The 16,695-nt window shown below is 42.9% G+C and overlaps 2 protein-coding genes and 1 long non-coding RNA gene across 4 annotated transcripts; 2 read left to right on the top strand and 1 right to left on the bottom strand.

Moving 5' to 3' along the window:
• The first annotated feature begins 80 nt into the window (after positions 1 to 80).
• sra1 (steroid receptor RNA activator 1) lies at positions 81 to 2,106 on the top strand. 2 transcript variants are annotated; one of them, XM_028984284.1, is made up of 5 exons: positions 81 to 179; positions 375 to 500; positions 618 to 868; positions 958 to 1,066; positions 1,171 to 2,106. In XM_028984284.1, the coding sequence occupies exons 1-5, from the start codon at positions 155 to 157 to the stop codon at positions 1,368 to 1,370; spliced, it is 711 nt and encodes a 236-aa protein (XP_028840117.1). In that variant the 5' UTR covers positions 81 to 154; the 3' UTR covers positions 1,371 to 2,106. The 2 variants fall into 2 exon arrangements, with proteins under 2 accessions (XP_028840117.1, XP_028840116.1); XM_028984283.1 differs by having other exon boundaries at positions 615 to 868.
• A 3,767-nt stretch (positions 2,107 to 5,873) lies between these two features.
• Positions 5,874 to 8,744, top strand: LOC114792575 (uncharacterized). Its single transcript, XR_003750135.1, has 3 exons — positions 5,874 to 5,948; positions 6,704 to 6,841; positions 8,098 to 8,744. It is a non-coding gene; the product is annotated as an uncharacterized LOC114792575 (long non-coding RNA).
• Positions 7,963 to 15,828, bottom strand: LOC114792574 (vascular endothelial growth factor C-like). The gene is made up of 7 exons (XM_028983852.1): positions 15,236 to 15,828; positions 12,906 to 13,104; positions 11,687 to 11,877; positions 11,324 to 11,460; positions 10,807 to 10,910; positions 9,702 to 10,038; positions 7,963 to 9,614 (listed from the first exon to the last, which is right to left on the bottom strand). Exons 1-7 carry the CDS (start codon positions 15,332 to 15,334, stop codon positions 9,506 to 9,508), a joined length of 1,176 nt encoding a protein of 391 aa, XP_028839685.1. The 5' UTR covers positions 15,335 to 15,828; the 3' UTR covers positions 7,963 to 9,505.
• Between the last annotated feature and the right edge of the window lie 867 nt (positions 15,829 to 16,695).

Here is a 16,695-nt window from a genome sequence, read left to right as displayed (position 1 = left end):
TGCATCACGATGAATGAAAACGAGGAGTGACGTCACGATAGAGAGTGAGCGACCGAGAGAGAGAGACCGGAAGTGGGAGACTGTGACGTAACAAAACTGCCCACGTGTCCCGGATGTACGCGGCTTCAGTGTTGGTGGGTGTTGAGGAGCTGCCATGGACGAGTTATATGTGAAACCGGGTAAATATGGCTCTATCCTTTTGGATTATATCGGCTGCCGTAATGTAACCAATTTTGCTGAAATGCTGGACTGGGACACCGTAAGTTGTCCAAAGGAACCCGATGGCAAATGATGGAGAGATTAGTGAAAAACTTTGTTGTGCCGACCATGCGATTTTTCTATATGTGTATTTAACATAACTGTGGGCGATTCAGGGAACGTGGAGCGCGGCTGGAACGACCCTCCGCAGTTCTCCTACGGACTCCAGACGGCACAGGGCGGACCAAAGCGGACTCTTCTGAACAAACGGGTGGCTCACCCCCAGGTCTCAGGGGCTCACAGTGAGTTCTGCACTCTTTATACACGCCACGAATTCCCGGAAATAATCAACTGGGCTCGCTTGTTCAAACCTGGCTTCGTGCTCGGATAAGTTGACATCGTTGATCGTGTGTCAGTAGGTCCCTCCCCAGGACCTCCTCGTCCTACTCCTCATGCAGTCCACTCCACTCCTCCCACCAATCCAGCTCCTCCTCCGAGGCCATGTGGGACTCCAGGCCCTCCCCCAGCTGGAATGGCCACACCCCCACAGCCTGCTGCTGTGCTGCAGTCAGCAGGTCCTCCTGAAGGCCAATCAGAAGTGGCGCCAGGTCTTGATGATGTGGTAGCCCTCTTCAACTGGGCCCTTGTTGCATGTAGGCAGTCTGTCAAAGTGGGTGGCAGTCTTCCCTCTGTTGGCTCCAGTTAGCTTGCTCTTATGTATTTGTTCAGAAAAAACAAGAACTCTCCTGTTTCCCGTAGAAGCACATCTGTGATGACATGGAGAAGCGTATTAGGCTGTTTGAGGAGATGTGGAGAAGTGGAAAGCTGTCACTTCCTGTCAGAAGAAGGATGAACATGCTGGTCCAAGGTACAATCTCAGCTTTTTTTTAAGGTGTTTTTGTTTTATCTTCATATGAAGTGGTGATATGAAATTGGCAGCTATTAAAACCCACGTCTGGTCTTGGTTGACAGAGATGAAAAATCGTAACTGGGATGCATCCGACGAGATCCATCGAGCGCTCATGGTGGACCACGTCAACGAGGTCAGCCAGTGGATGGTGGGAGTGAAGCGTCTGATCACAGAGACCCGAAATCTTCCACCTGAACTCCTGAGCGCTGAAGAGGGGGCCAAGATCGAGAGCAACAACTCCAGCCTTCCAGTCCCAGAGTAGGGCAGCTTGACTAATGGCCCGGATTGCATTGTGGTCATCACATGGATGAAGGGCTCCTTCTGTGTACCTCACAATCCTGAATGCTTCCCCCAGACTTTTGGTGGCTTGATGGTGTATTTCAGAGCTGCTACTCCGTCTTTTTTTTAAATCAGATTGAGTCTCACTGACTTCATAATTCAGGATTTTTGGATTTGCCTTTTGGTTTTTAGTGTGTTTGCACGCAAATCAGAAAACATTTATGGAAGATTGCGTTTTTGAGGTCTCAAAAACTTAAATCTATGCTTTAAAACTTTCTCAAGGTTTTTTTTTTAGTTGAGAAAGTTAAAATGCCTTCTGATGACTTTACTCCCTTTCCCCGATATTCTGGGACCTTGCAATTAAATGCTGATTGCGCTCTATTCCCCTTTCACCTAGTTGGACTTTGACTGTTAAGTTCCAGAGCCGGAGGTAATACAAGCTTCATCTGCTTGGTTTAATCACGTACTGTCTGGTCTTTACTGAAGGACAGGCGTCTTTGTACATAGGTTTTAATAGAAGTGATTCAGGTTCAGGCTGATCATGATAACTGTGGTGCAATATGACGGGCATTTATAAAAAGGGTTATTGATTTTCTACATTCTCATCTCCGAACTTAGTCCAGTATTAATTTACTTGTATTACATGTAAGGGTATTGAGCGTTGAGGGGAGCTCTTTAGAAGTACTGGGAACAATTAAAGCAAGCATTACAAATGTGAAGTCTGTGTGTTTATTGCACCTTTAACATGGCGCTACCCTCAGGACCACCTCGCACAATTTGCATGCAGTTGGAAAGATGTGAAGGCATCGCTAGTGAAGTGGACTTCATGTACTCAAAAAAAAAAAAAAAGTCCAGGAAACTTTCGAAATACAAGTCTAACCGACTATTTTCAATATTTTTTGTACTCTGTGGTTGATGAAAACATAAGAAGTGTGTCTTTAATGTAGACTTTTTTTTAAATTAGACTTGACTGTATGATGGTTGATTATACATTAAAATCAGTCACTTACATTTAGATTTACAGCATTTATCGGACTTCCTTATCCAGAGCGAATCAGTATTTACAGGGACAGTCCCCCCTGGAGCAACTTAGGGTTAAGTGTCTTGCTCAGGGACACAATGGTAGTAACTGGGATTTGAACCTGGGTCTTCTGGCGAGTGTGTTACTCACTAGGCTACTACTACCCTATACATTTGTATTTTTATTTAAACAATTCAAAATGTTCTTGTGACTAGGGCAGTGGTGGCCTAGCGATTAAGGAAGCGGCCCCGTAATCAGAAGGTTGCCACTGAGCAAAGCACTGTCCCCACACACTGCTCCCCGGGCGCCTGTCATGGCTGCACACTGCTTATTAATGGCGATGGTTAAAAGCAGAGGACACATTTTGTCATGTGCGCCGTGTGCTGTGCTGCAGTGTATCACAATGACAATCAATGCACTTTCACTTTCTTTGTGTTTATTATTGATCTGACACACTTAGTCCAGCAGATGGCGCTTCAGGTCCAATCTTCCCTAATGCCACCTGAGAAAAACCTGCAACTGACAGTCCGAGCTGTTGTGTCTATAATCACCATACCTTGTTTTAGTTAATAAGCCTCCAGTTAAGCCAATTTTTTGTGTGTTTGAGTTTAAGTGTGTTTGATCAATGTTAGGGAACATTTAGAGGAGGACCAGACTGTGTCTTTTCAGTTGTATGTGGGAGGCTGAAGCTGTGGTGGGAATTTTAACCTAATGTGTTTTATGTAGTAGGTAATGACGGCCATATATATATATATATATATATATATATATATATATAAGACTTCCTAGATCTGAATGAATGAAATATTCCTATAAAATACCTTGTTCTTTACATAGTTAAACGTGCTGACAACAAAAACATACAAAATTTATAGATGGAAATCAAATTTATCAACCCATCGAGGTCTGGATTTGGAGTCACACTCAAAATAAAACTTGAAAAACACAGTACATCAAAGTTGGATCCACCTATAATGTCCTTAAAACCAGTCAGAATGAGGCTCCGTAGTGTGTGTGGCCTCCACGTGCCTGTTTGTCCTCCCTACAACGCCTGGGCATGCTCCTGATGAGGTGGCGGATGGTCTCCTGAGGGATATCCTCCCAGACCAGGACTAAAGCACCTGCCAACTCCTGGACAGTCCCTGGTGTTGGTGGATGGAGCAAGACATGATGTCCCAGATGTGCTCTACTGGATACAGGTCTGGGGAATGGCCGGGCCAGTCCATAGCATCAAGGCCTTCATTTTACAGCTGCTGACACTCCAGCCTCATGAGGTCTAGTATTGTCTTGCATTAGGAGGAACCCAGGGCCAACCGCACCAGCATTTGGTCTCACAAGGGGTCTGAGGATCTCATCTCTATACCTAATGGCAGTCAGGCTACCTCTGTCGAGCACATGGAGGGCTGTGCCAGATCCCACAAAAAAATGCCACCCCACACTATTACTGATCCACTGTCCAAATGGTCATGCTGTTGCAGGCAGCACAACGTTCTCCATGGCATGTCTGTCACATGCGCTCAGTGTGAACCTGCTTTCATCTGTGAAGATCACAGGGCACCAGTGGCAAATTTGCCAATCTTGATGTTCTCTGGCAAATGCCAAACATGCTGCATGTGCTGGGTTGTAAGCACATTCCCACACCTGTGGACATCGGACCCTCATACCACCCTCATGGAGTCTGTTTCTGACCGTTTGAGCACATTTGTGGCCTGCTGGAGGTCATTTTGTAGGGCTCTGGCAGTGCTCCTCCTGTTCCTCTTTGTACAAAGCCAGAGGTAGCGGTCCTGCTGCTGGATTGTTGACCTCCTACGGTCTCCTCTGCATCTCCTGATGTACTCGCCTGTCTCCTGGTAGCACCTCCATGCTCTGGACACTACGCTGACAGACACATCAAACCTTCTTGCCACAGCTCGGATTGATGTGCCATCCTGGATGAGCTGCACTACCTGAGCCGCTTGTGTGGGTTGTAGACTCCGCCTCATAGAGCGAAAGCACCAACAGCATTCAAAAGTGAGCAAAACATCATCCAGAAAGCATAGGAACTGAGAAGCGGTCTGCGGTCACACACACACACACACTACCAGTTACACACTACCATTCTGATTATAGGATAAAACTGAAGCACAGGACTATGAAATACCTCACCTGACGTTATCTAGTAAACAAAACAAACAAAATGGCAGGGACAATTTCACACTCTTGGCTTCTCTCCACCACCTTAAGTTGGTGAGACAGGACTCATGTTAATGAGCATTACAGAGGAATATTCATGCAACAGTATCCATGGAGATCCCAGAATGCCATCTCTCGTGCCTAGTGGAAGCAGTTAAAATTCATTTATTATCACTGTGATAACAAATGAAAGTCACATAATTTCTGCATAATTGGAACGATTTTACCTAATTTTGTTGTACTTGTTACAATGACATCAAAGATATTCTGATTCTTTTTACAGGTTAAGACTTGTATCAAAACCACCAGCAAAAGCTATTATTTTGTCAGTCATTGTGTGTTTATATAATTTATTCTCATGTCCTTCTCTGAAAGTTGGTGTTTATGTGTCTAATTGGGGAGGAAATGATGTTGAATTTAATCCAGTTGTGTTCAGGCTGTGGTCTGAATTTCGCACTGAGGATTTCCACAGAAACTTGACACAAAGCCGGCTTCCTGTTGTCAGCGGGGTGCGTCAAGGAGTAGTTGCTCAACTCACCCACGATTGCATTATCCAGAGTCGTTCTCATGGATACTTGTAACCAAAAGCTCGCTGGTTGCATAAAGCATTAAAATTGTCCATGGCTGGATACAGCGGGGACCTGGCAGTGAGGGCTGCTGGGCCTGGACATCGCCAAAGCCACTGTCTGGCAGCCGTCCCTAAAATTCTAAAGAGTTCCATTCTCCCCTCCTGATCTCCATAGAGGTCAAGTGGTGGTTCTTATGCAAGCACTTACCTAAACACTAAACAAAACATGTTCCTTGAGTTTGGCAGCATCAGTTCAAGATCACTACATAATGTAGAATTATGATGTTTGTGAGTAGTCAAGCAGGGTGGTAAAAGGTACTAGGCTACTACCAGTGAGTAACATACTCGCCTGTGAACCAGAATATTCAGGTTCAAGTCCCACTTACTTCCATTGTGTCCCTGAGCAAGATCCTCAACCCCGAGTGTCTCCAGGGGGGACTGTCCCTGTAACTACTGAATGTAAGTTGGATAAGGGTGTCTGATAATTGCCATAAATGTAATTGTACAAACAGGATCTCAATACAATTACTAAACCAGGACAAAAATAATTCAAGAGACGGCTATGAAGACAAACTAAAAGCTGAAGAAATGCACCCAAATGCAAAAGGAAGGAATTTGGTTGAGTGTTCCTGTAGCTGTCTGAGCAGGTAGATACTTGCAGATGGTGGGAAAAAACGGGCGTCTGGATTATTTACTCCCAACGTCACTCCTGACCATGCTGTGATGATTCCTGCTCTGATTTCTGAATGGCTGAGATGTCTGAACCATGGTGTGGTGTGGCATGTTCCTGGGTTATGGAGGTCAGTGAACTCTAACAGCTCATTCCTTGGCACTGCTCCCACAGACAAAAAAAATCTGGAGTATGTTTTCATTCCACGGAATACAACCGCGTGAAAGATTCCAACCGCCTGGCACTTATAAGGCAGCGTATTTTGAGTGTGTCAAGGCCTTGGATTTCCTTTGTGGCTGTTTAGATGTCTCCAGAAGGAGAACAAATGCCTCATCAGATTTGTCTGTGACCTGCCTGAGGGTCATGTGGCTCTGAAATGCAAGTACCTGAGGTTATACCTGAAGACTTGTTTTGGAACTTCAGAAGTAAAGCTACATGTGACCTATTACATATTACATAACATATTTTTATGCTGAAAAGTAAAAAAAACTATAGTATGAAATTAAGAAATAAATAATACAGCCATTAAGCTTTATAGACAAATGGATTAAATACAGGCCAGATGATTTAAATATTTTTGTGCAAGCATCATTGCAGCATAAGTGAGTATCAGGTTAAATATATTGACTTGATACATTGGTATAAACCTGATCATGAAATAATTACATTATGTAAAGGTTTGACAGTTCAGATGTTAATACCACGGAAATGGTGAGTTAATGGCCTGAAATTCCCGTTTATTTTAAAAGACACATTGGTCCTGCGAAGACCAAAACAATGTTCTCAGATGTTCTACTTGCACTCAGACAAGTCCTTTGTGAAGAATTACATGCAAAATCTTTCACTGTTGGCCTTCTTTACATGACGGCTGCTCTGTTTGAACAGGTGGAGAAGGAAATTGGCACTAAGAGCTGACAGGATATCTACAATTCCACTCTGCCCAAACCTCCGTGTGATTGCGCATGGAAACATCGACCCCAGGCCCAGAACGACCTAATCTCTGCTAACCGCGGCTGCCATGAGGTGGGCTGAAAGGGGAACCATGCCCTCAATCAGGGTAATCCTCTGGACTGGAATGTATCGCTCTCCTCCAGCCATACCGGGCAAAGTGACAAAGCTACCTTTGTTCACCACACTTCTCGTTTCTCTACTCCTGCATCCTTCCATAAGGTTGAGCTTGGCTGGAAGAGCTGAGCTGCAACGTTTGTGTGGAGCTCAGACACCCAGTCTCTGTGTGAGATGAAACATAAAAACATACATTGTACGTACAAATATACCATTCTGTGATGGAAAAAAAAATAATATAAATTTCTGCACTTAATTCAATTCCGTTTCAATCATTTTAAAGTAACATAATGTTTACGCATCATTTATAAAGGTCTGGTTTCATAAAAGAATTTTACTTACATATTTCAGAATAATTTTTTACTAATTATTCTAATCACACTACTGCACTATACCGTATAGTCTCTTCCAGTCTCTTCATGTTTGGGTTTTATAGCATTACAGAGCTCTACTGCAATAACGCAGGGTGCAGATGAGAAGTGGCGAGCTTGTCAAGTGACTGAGTAACTAGTAGGAAAAAACAAATAATTCTATTTAAAGGCTAGAGAGGCAAATTCAGGCTTGCCGGTCTTGGTCAAAGGCGACACGTAGATTTACCACATGACAGGCAGAAATAAAACAGGATGTCCTCAATGCAGCGGCCTCCCAGGTTTTAGGGAGCACATTAACGGGCTGGAAGACATCAAGAATGAGATAATTAAAGGAACCTGACATTTATTTTAAGATCCGTCATGACCTGTGTGTGCGCATTGTGTCCTCATGTGGGGGCACCTATGCTGTTTTTTTTTTTTACTTTCCCATAATTTTTCCTGCTGATGGATTGACAGAAAAATATGCGCTGTTGGGTTTCAAAGGATATAAAAAATGCAGTGTGAAGGGAAGACACGTTTGAACAAGAAAAATGTTGGGTTTTAGCTCTTGGGACGTGCAAAGCTAAATTTTTTTGAAAACCACTCAATCGCAAAAATCATAAGTCCCATGATATTAATAATATAATACACAATTATAGTCTATATGCCACCAAGGCCTTTATGTCAATAGTTATCATTCAGTAATTTGTCTGTCATATGTGTGTTTGAATTGTTTGAATGCATCAAAAAACATGGCCGTTCATCATAAAAACACAATTAAAAATACATTAATTTATTATAGAGATAATGATCACATGTGAAACAGGGGTTAGATGATAAACATGCCCTTGGTTTTGGTTTCAGGGCAGAGGAAGGCAACTGCAGATGAACCCATCAAGGTGGCCCCAGAGGCTGGTCTGGAATCGGACCCAAATACACATTCAACGTGAAACATGAAGCGAACAAGCTCTCTGAATTGCATGCCAAAATAAGAACCCTTTACACCCTGTTGGGCTGCTTTTTGTTCCTTTGCTCCCCAGCCCTGCTTATATCCTGTTCTACCTTTCCTGCCCTCTGATCCTCCCATCTAATTCAGCCGGTGCCAGGGCCAGAAACGAAGACCCTTATAAACAACATGCAGTTGACAGAGAAGCTCACAAGCCATTAGTCTGCTCCCCCTTTCCAGTCACGCCCAGCCTGACCCACACCAACACAACACATTTTGTGCATTAAGCGGCGGCATTATTAAATTTCCAGCGCCTTCCTTCCCCCTTTCTCTGACTGGGCGGCTCCTTTCTAATTACATCATGACAATGCCATGCCTGAGCTGTGCTGGCGGGTGTAAGACAGAGAAAGGAAATCACTTTCACTGCAGCTCCACAATTAGGACTGATTCCATTTAGTCCCTCTATCAGGCTCTCTGACCCGATTATAAATTACTAGATGAGAATTACAAAATAATCTTCATTAAATAAAAACACTACGTACAGTCATATTTATGACTGAGCTGTCATCCCTAATTTATGCCAAGGGAAACATTGTTGGCAATATAAAATATCTAGAGTCGTATGTTCTTAATAAATAACTTTCAGTTATTGTGAACATAGTTGCATATTATTTTCCATTAGTGTCCTTAAAAACAGCAGCATTCAGTACAGTGGATTTCAAAAGTCTACATTTGCAAAGAAACAAATCAAAAGGCTAAATTATATTTTAAATTCTCGATGCATTGCAGTTTCATCTAAGATATTTTTATAATGCAATCTATTTCAATTTACCAAATGGCATGATTTGTTCAGTCTTCAATAAAATCAATAAAATACAATCTCCTGGCATCCACTGTACTGTCCTTCAAGTAAAACAACAGATAAAGAGATAAATATTTCAGACAGAACTTTTTTTTGTATTTACCGACTGAAGAAACAGCGTTTGGCAGTAAGTCACATCATTGGTATAATAAACACTTAATTACAAAAGTGATAAATCACAGAGCACTGGCTTTCGACTTTAAATATTTCACTGGCTGGCAGGAGACGCAGTAACACTAGTTTCGCACTTTTCATCAGGGCAAGAAGCAGGGAATGGGACAATCTTTATGGGCTGAAAGTGAGAGGACAAATGGCGTTTGACCAGTCTCCATAAAGTGCATAATCCTCTTTCCTCCAGTGCATCCGCTTCCCCATACACCATGGAAGACCTGACAGCTGTCATTCTTCAGTTCTGCTGCCGAGTTTTAGCACAGAAGGACATCGAAGTCACCCTACTTCAAACTTCAGCTCCACGACCTCAGATAGTTGGGTATGCAGCTGCAGACAAGAGGACTGTAGAAGTGGCCGTTCTGGCATTTCTTGTGTGGGTCTTTGCATGGCAGCCGGTAACAGCTGGGTGTAAATGAGAGAGGGCAGATATCACCCTATACTCAGACAGCAGTTTTAAAAAAGCAATTTGCAGCAAAGGCTCAATCTTACCTGCAGTTTTCGGATCTAAACTTCTTCCCCTGCTGTAGGCAGGTGTGTTCATTTTCCCTGCACTGGCAGGTGCACGTTTCTGGGTGAAGTGGGTGACTTGGCGGACACTGGATCTGACACACACAGCCGCAGAGATCTTGGTCCCAGTGCTGGTTGGGGGGACAAGTTTGCCCAGCTGCAAGCCCCTCGCACACACACTTGCACGACATTTCATCTAGCCGCCACCCGGGTGCACAGCTGGCCTCAGTCAGGCCATTCCGGCACACACAGCCACAGCTTTCCTCATCCAGAAGTTTATTTGGTCCACATATGGCCAGCAGGGCGGAGTCCATCGGGTCTGCTCCACATGGACACAATAATAACAGTACACTCATTATTTAGAACGGGATGCTCTGTGAAGAAACCCTCCTGTTTCTTTTCCAAATAACAAGCACATTGATCAAAATTTTGTCTCCTTGATTTAAATTTTGGAAGAAGACCAACTTAATGAAATAGCATGTTGGGAAAGTTCACAGATCTAGTTTGTCAATTTGAATCTTGGAATAAATGCATATGACGCATTGACAGGAGTGGCCTAAAAAGGTCCAGAATAAGGATAAATTTGCAAGCATCTCGATTTGTTAAAAACAAGTTCATCCTTTGAGTCTCAGAAATGGTTGAACATCATCAGGGCAGTATAAGAAGTACATTGTGCCTAGAGTAATTCTTTAGTCATTAGCTTAAAAAAACAGCTCAGCAGGCACGATGTGACAAGATTTTCATCAGAGAAATTACACATCCTTACCTTCACTGTATAAGAAAATATTTATAATTAACATAAATCATCAAAATATTCACATTTCCATTTATTTCCATTCACATTTCCAAAGCTCTGTTCCGTAGCGGTGATTGCATCACCAAATAATGACATGAGAAGAATGTTCAGTATTTGAAACATTCCATTTAAAGCATATTTGATCGAATAATGATGTTGCTGTGTCTTTTTCAATTTCCCAATTTCACAGGACGTTAAACAAACCTGTTAAAGTTTTGTGTGCTATGCCACTGCTGATAAGAATAAACTGTGTTGTATTCTTCTGCTAGGAGATATAGACCATGCACTTACCCAGCTCCTGCTCCACTAAGGAAAGCATATCATCTGGAGAGCATGAGCAGCTGCTGGGGTCCCACACTAAGCCAGGACTACAAGATTCCTCTGGTATAGAGCACCTGGAGCGAACAAAGTCATAAAAGTCTTTAAAAGGAGGCCGCTCAGTATATGTCCGACACCACAGGTGGCTGTGCCTCTCGGTGAGAAAGAATCTGATCGGCCTGGCTCCCCTCTGCTACGTGGCCCACTCACAGCAGTCTGGAGGAAGTGAGCTGGGTCAGATGGGGGAAGCGAACTGCGGGATTCAGGGGCCTCAAAGAGATGACCCTCGCTCTAAACCATAACTTTCCAGCTATCCAAGTCCCACCAAACAACACAAGCATTCTACATAACACACCCATTCACCAGAGCCACAAAGGAATGCAGGGTCCCGAACAAAAATGCTTCATTTGTTGTAGGTCACAGACTGTGGCACATTTCTTCTGTAGATGCACTCATTCTGTAGCCAAATGTTTGTGGTGAAGGTACGTACAAGGTTGGATACTCCGCCGCTGCCCTCCTGATGATCGTATGCCTCGGCCTTTTGGACTGGCACTCACAGGAAGTGTGGTTGACCACGGCCACCATGACAACAGAATTCTCCATTCGTGGAGGAGAGAGCTCCACCAGCTTGCATGAAAGGACAGAAGAGACAGACACTATCGGTAACACTTTATATATATTATCTAAAAGATAAGCTTTCAGAAAAAAAACAATCAGTACATAGCTAACAGAAATTTTCATGTTCTCTTGCTTTCAATTCTAAAGAACATCATCCATGTTTGCCAACATTGGTGCATTTAAATGCAACCCACAGTGTGAAAACAATAAGCGGTGTGGATAGTTTTGGTCTTACGGTTTTGTTAATGATTGCATAGCTGGTGTTGGTGCACTGCAAGGCTTCATTTGGGCAGCAGCCGCCACAGCGATGTACCGACACACATCGAGGCAGGTATATGTGGTTGGCACTCTCCGGGAATTCTTTTGACACCTCCAGACACACCTCCCGAGGACGGCATGCTGTGCGCTGCATCTCCTCCATGATGACTAGGAAGCAAATGACGCAAAGAAATTAGCCATTTCCAAACATTCATCTAAAAGTCAAATGATGAAACACTCTTGGAAAATGTGTTAGAGTGAATTTACTCAGTTGAAACTGTGGCATAAAGAAAAACAAAAGAAAAGCAATTTCATGAGTGGATAACTGCAGGAATGCAAGCACCACTGTCTTTGCCTGGCATTTTTGTGTGTGTGTGTGTGTGTGTGTGTGCTACTTGATGTCAACTATTCTGACATGCAATTATCTCTCTCTGGAGTCATGCTGAGATGCTGGTAATTGCGAACATGTTCACACAGCTTATCTCCTGAACGTTCTGCCATGTTTAACTACCTCAAACAGAGTTGGAATAACACAGTTTAACACGGAGCGACATAAGTGGGTACTGTGAGGCTCTGGGTTACTTGCTTTGAAAAACTGGCCAATCAACATATTATCATCTTGCAACTACCAAAAGCTGTTTTTGTCTAAAAAGGCCACATTTTCGAAGGTGGATAAGAAGGTGGATAGGTGGATAGAGAAATTAATTTTAACTTTTTTCTGGATTTCACATTTTGAAATGGATTCAGGCATAAATATAATGTAGCCAGAGTTTTGTGGCAAAATAATGCAATAATTAGATTGTTCCTAAAAGCAATACATTGTCTTTTATTAATCGATGTACCCTTTTTGCATGTTCAAAGATTCAAAATCAAATTTTCAGTGTTTCCCATTCCCCTGAATGGGAAAGAAACTGAAGCCTGCAGACTGGTTTATATGAATACCTGGGTTTTCGGTCAAGCCAAAACTGGGGAAAATGTAGATTGGCAAACCTCTGAGCTCTAGAAGTCTTCATAAAATCAACAATATATGGATTTGACTCCCAGTAACCTTTTATTGCATGCCCAGCATTTTATTGTTCTGGGATGCCTTAATGATCCTTAGTGGTAGCTAAATTGTTGCAAGCCCAAATTCTGCTCCATCATATCGCTGGGTATGAAGACAAATTTCGTGACATTACGCAGAATTTCTAGCTCACCTTCAAAAGTGCCATCCATCTTAAAAAGTGCCAGTTGCCTGGTTGTCTGCCAAAGGTCATTTTTATTGTGAGCACTGACACTTTTGCTTTGTTCTCTTTTCTGCAAGCATCGCTGCACCACACTGTACTTTGGGTAGAGCAGCTCCAACAATTCGTCCAGGTTGGAAACAGCAAGGGTTTCATCTTCAGCCGCAGTTGCCTGATGAGGTAAAGGAAGAATAATAGTGGAAATGAATAAAGCATCTGAGTTTAGGAACATAATGCTGACTGTAATGGAACTAACAGTGGGCAATGCCATGTGCTCCATATGGATCTATAGAAAAACAATGCATGACAACTTGTGAATAACTAACTGGAGGTGCAACTTTGCTCAGGTATTTTCTTTTAACAAAAACAGCACTGAGCCATTGTTGTAGAAAAGTTTCTCAGCAGAAGACTCTCTCCACTAGCTAATCTAAAAAGACAACATGATTCCTGCAACCAGGCCACCTCATATTGCTCCAAGGTTCAGTAATGGTTTCAGTGGTAATCTTAGGTTCTGACCAGTCTACTGTTATGCTCTTTCTATCATGGCCATGGCTAGACAGGCTAACTTGAGCCTTGAGCACCGGTGACCAAGTTGACGGTATGTAATGGAATACGTGTATCAGTGATATCTGCGTCTGTATTAAGTCCATGTCATATTTTACAGTTACTTTTAAAAACTAAGAGAATACTTTTAGAATATATTTGCTGCGCTTTGTGTTCAACGACAGATACGCACATGGATGACAGCCAGTAACAAATAATATTCATGTTGCTTTTTCATTCATGCTGATGCTGATGAGCAAAAGAAAGCCATAAGCTGCTCCCAGGGGTACATTACTTTTTAATGTACAGAATTAAACCAAGTGAGGTTTTTCCTTTATTACTAGCCACAGCGTCCCAAGAGTCCACCTGAACACTTTGGTCCATGCAACACATTCACTGCCTGTTATATCCTACCCCCTGGCTGTAAAGTCTTTAGTGTTATTTCCAACTCCCGAAAGGTTTTCACGAACATTAATCTTTACATACAGTAGGTCAATGTATAAATTAATTGTGTGTTAGAACATATCGCCCAGCCCTACAACAGTATGAGTGATTCAGCAAACAATTAGAATACACATGATAACATAAATACAAAAACTTACACATGGCAAATAGCACAAATATAACAAAACATGCACTTTTGCTTTGCTGAGTTTTTGATATTGGACTTGGAAAATATGACTGCGCTCTCAAACTGCTAAATCCCAACACAGATCACATAACATGAGGTCACACTCTGGACACCGAGTGAAAAGGGCTGACCAATGTGAACGAGTCCATCACTGATGCAACCACCTGCTGTGGCCACTGGATGTCTGGGAGAGGCGTGCATCCAACAGAAACACGGTCTGTGCCAGAGAGATTCAGCTAATTCCCAAGGGCCCGAGTTCAATTTGAGGAATCCGTGTTTCCTAATCCCATTTACAGAGACTTTTTTTCCCGTATCCTCATGGAAAAAAGGGTTTTGTCTAAGATCCTGTATTTGGGTTTATGATGAGAAGGTCACATTTCTGATTTTACATACATGACTAAAATGAAGAAGAATCCTGAAATGATTCCTTAATTTAAATTCTCTTAGTTGTGTTATTCCATTGTGCTACTGAATATTGTACAATACTGTTAATCTCAGTGTTGTTATTTGATCATCATTCTACTATGCAAATACAATACGTTTTTATTTATTAATTTATCTGATGCCTCGACCATTAAATAAAGCAGTTCACTGTCCAATATTTGTTGAAGTGTGAAATTTAAATATGAGACTAATTTCTCATGCTGTGTGTGTGTGTGTGTGTCTCAGGCATGTTATCGAATTCTTCCCCTATGAAATTCATTTAATTCATTTTCAAACAGTCCGTCACGGGAACACTGCATTTCTTTACACTTGGAATCCCGCATCCTCTCTCTTATTAAGTTTTGGTTCATTAAGCCACCTCAAAGGCAGAGTAATTACCTTGTTTCGGGAGAGTCAGACACGCCCACAAAGCACTGAAGGGATATCAGCTCTGTTTAAAATCACAGTCACTTTTGATAGACTAAACAGTCTTAGAATGTTTATTAATGGTTGCTTAAAGCAACCACTATTAGTAAAATGCATTCTCTCTCTCTCTCTCTCTCACTCTCTCTCTCTCTCTATATATATATATATACACACACACACACACACACACACACAAATATATATATATAAACACAGATATACACACACACACACACACACACACACAAATAAATAATTATTCCATGGTGTCAGGTCTCACCTCTGATTCATCCTTGGCTGCATAGTAATCTTCATATTCATATCCACGACAGAGGCATGCAACACTGAGAATCCATATGGCAAGTGGTAGCATCCGCATAGTGTGCTGATGAAGTGAGGGGGGAGGAGGGAATCGGAAGGATCGGCTGTCGGCTCGCACATGAACTATCTCATCCCGGAGTTTGGCTCGTACCTCTTCCAAGTGCAGCGGACTTCCCTTGGAGCGGAGTTCAAACCACTGAGAGCTGCTTCCAAGCACATTCTTCCTGTTTAATCTGCTCTCTCGCTCTTTCTCTCTCTCTCTCTCTCTCTCTCTTCATTCACTGGGTGCCATGAACCACTTTCTCCTCTCTGTATCTCTCTGTTTTCCAGGGGAATTCCCACAGCGTGAGCTCTCGAGGAGGTTTTGTGTCGCGGTGGGCTTTGCGATGGTCCTGTTGCCTGGGAGCGAGGGGGTGGACTGGCAGATGGACGCAGCGCAGTATCCACATGGAGAGGGACAGGAGAAGACGGGTCTGGCTCCTGTGAGGCTGAAACACGTGTGACAGCAGGCAGTGCGAAATAAGCTCCCTCCTTCCTTCTCTCTCTTGTTCTCTCACGTCCTCTCTTAATGGGAGGAGCTGGCTCCGCTCCTTTGGAATAGTTGAGTATGTGTGTGTAGGTGTGTGTTGGGTGTGTGTTGGGTGGAAGTAATCAGAGGTAATGGGTGGCTGAATGTGTAGCCATATGTGTGCGTGCAAGGGTGTGTGTCTGCGTGTGTTTATAATAGGCGGCAGATGAATCTCTCTCCCATTTCCTGGGGAACATGCCGGGGCAGTGTGCAGTGCGGTGGCCACCGATGGGGTGCTCTGCTCTCACTTCTCCCCTTATCGCCTCGGCTCCTCGCGCCGGCACTTCCAGGGTGGTCTGTTGTGACTGAAGACTATAAAAAAAAAAGAGGCGCATACCTGAGTGAATGACCTCCCCGAGGGCAGGAGCAGCCTTCCACTCGCTCACCTCCCCTTGACCCTCTCAGCGCCTGTTCCCCTCCTGTCCACCTCCTTCCGCACTTCCTCAGGTGTCCTGGCTGATTTGTGAACGTGTGGAATGACTGAGCTGCTTTGAGGAAGTTCGGAACGTGTAATTTGAATTCCACGGGCTTCACTCACCGGCCTGTCCGACCGCTGAATTATTTTCTGCACAAATACAGAAATCTAATTTACTACTATATTAAAAAAGCAGCACCGTGTAAAATATGAACTGCAAAAAAGTCAAGGTCATTCCTGCTTCCTGTGTTATTTTTTGGCTTTTTAAGTGTTTTTTTAAAACGATACCTGGGAAAGGGAAACACTGATCTGTTGAAGGTAATATAAAGAGAATTCTGTGGAAATTCAATAAATTCAATAAATTCTGCATAGAAAAGCTTCAATATTTAATTTAGTTAATTTACATTTAAAAAATGTTAATGAATTATTGTAATTT

Source organism: Denticeps clupeoides, chromosome 6 (assembly GCF_900700375.1).
Source record: "Denticeps clupeoides chromosome 6, fDenClu1.1, whole genome shotgun sequence".
In the NCBI taxonomy this organism is placed as follows: Eukaryota; Metazoa; Chordata; class Actinopteri; order Clupeiformes; family Denticipitidae; genus Denticeps; species Denticeps clupeoides.
Note: the sequence above shows the minus strand (reverse complement) of the source record. Positions and strands in the feature narration are given on the sequence as shown.

What these genes read in the sequence shown, in the direction of transcription:
- sra1 (XM_028984283.1), top strand. Translation starts at nt 155, where the DNA reads ATGGACGAGTTATATGTGAAACCGG. An exon ending in CATGTAGGCAGTCTGTCAAA is followed by an intron (nt 869 to 957) that starts GTGGGTGGCAGT and finishes TGTTTCCCGTAG; the next exon opens with AAGCACATCTGTGATGACAT. An exon ending in GATGAACATGCTGGTCCAAG is followed by an intron (nt 1,067 to 1,170) that starts GTACAATCTCAG and finishes CTTGGTTGACAG; the next exon opens with AGATGAAAAATCGTAACTGG.
- LOC114792574 (XM_028983852.1), bottom strand. Translation starts at nt 15,334, where the DNA reads ATGCGGATGCTACCACTTGCCATATGGATTCTCAGTGTTGCATGCCTC. An exon ending in GCGGCGGAGTATCCAACCTT is followed by an intron (nt 10,911 to 11,323) that starts GTACGTACCTTC and finishes TGTTCGCTCCAG; the next exon opens with GTGCTCTATACCAGAGGAAT. An exon ending in TTTAGATCCGAAAACTGCAG is followed by an intron (nt 9,615 to 9,701) that starts GTAAGATTGAGC and finishes ATTTACACCCAG; the next exon opens with CTGTTACCGGCTGCCATGCA.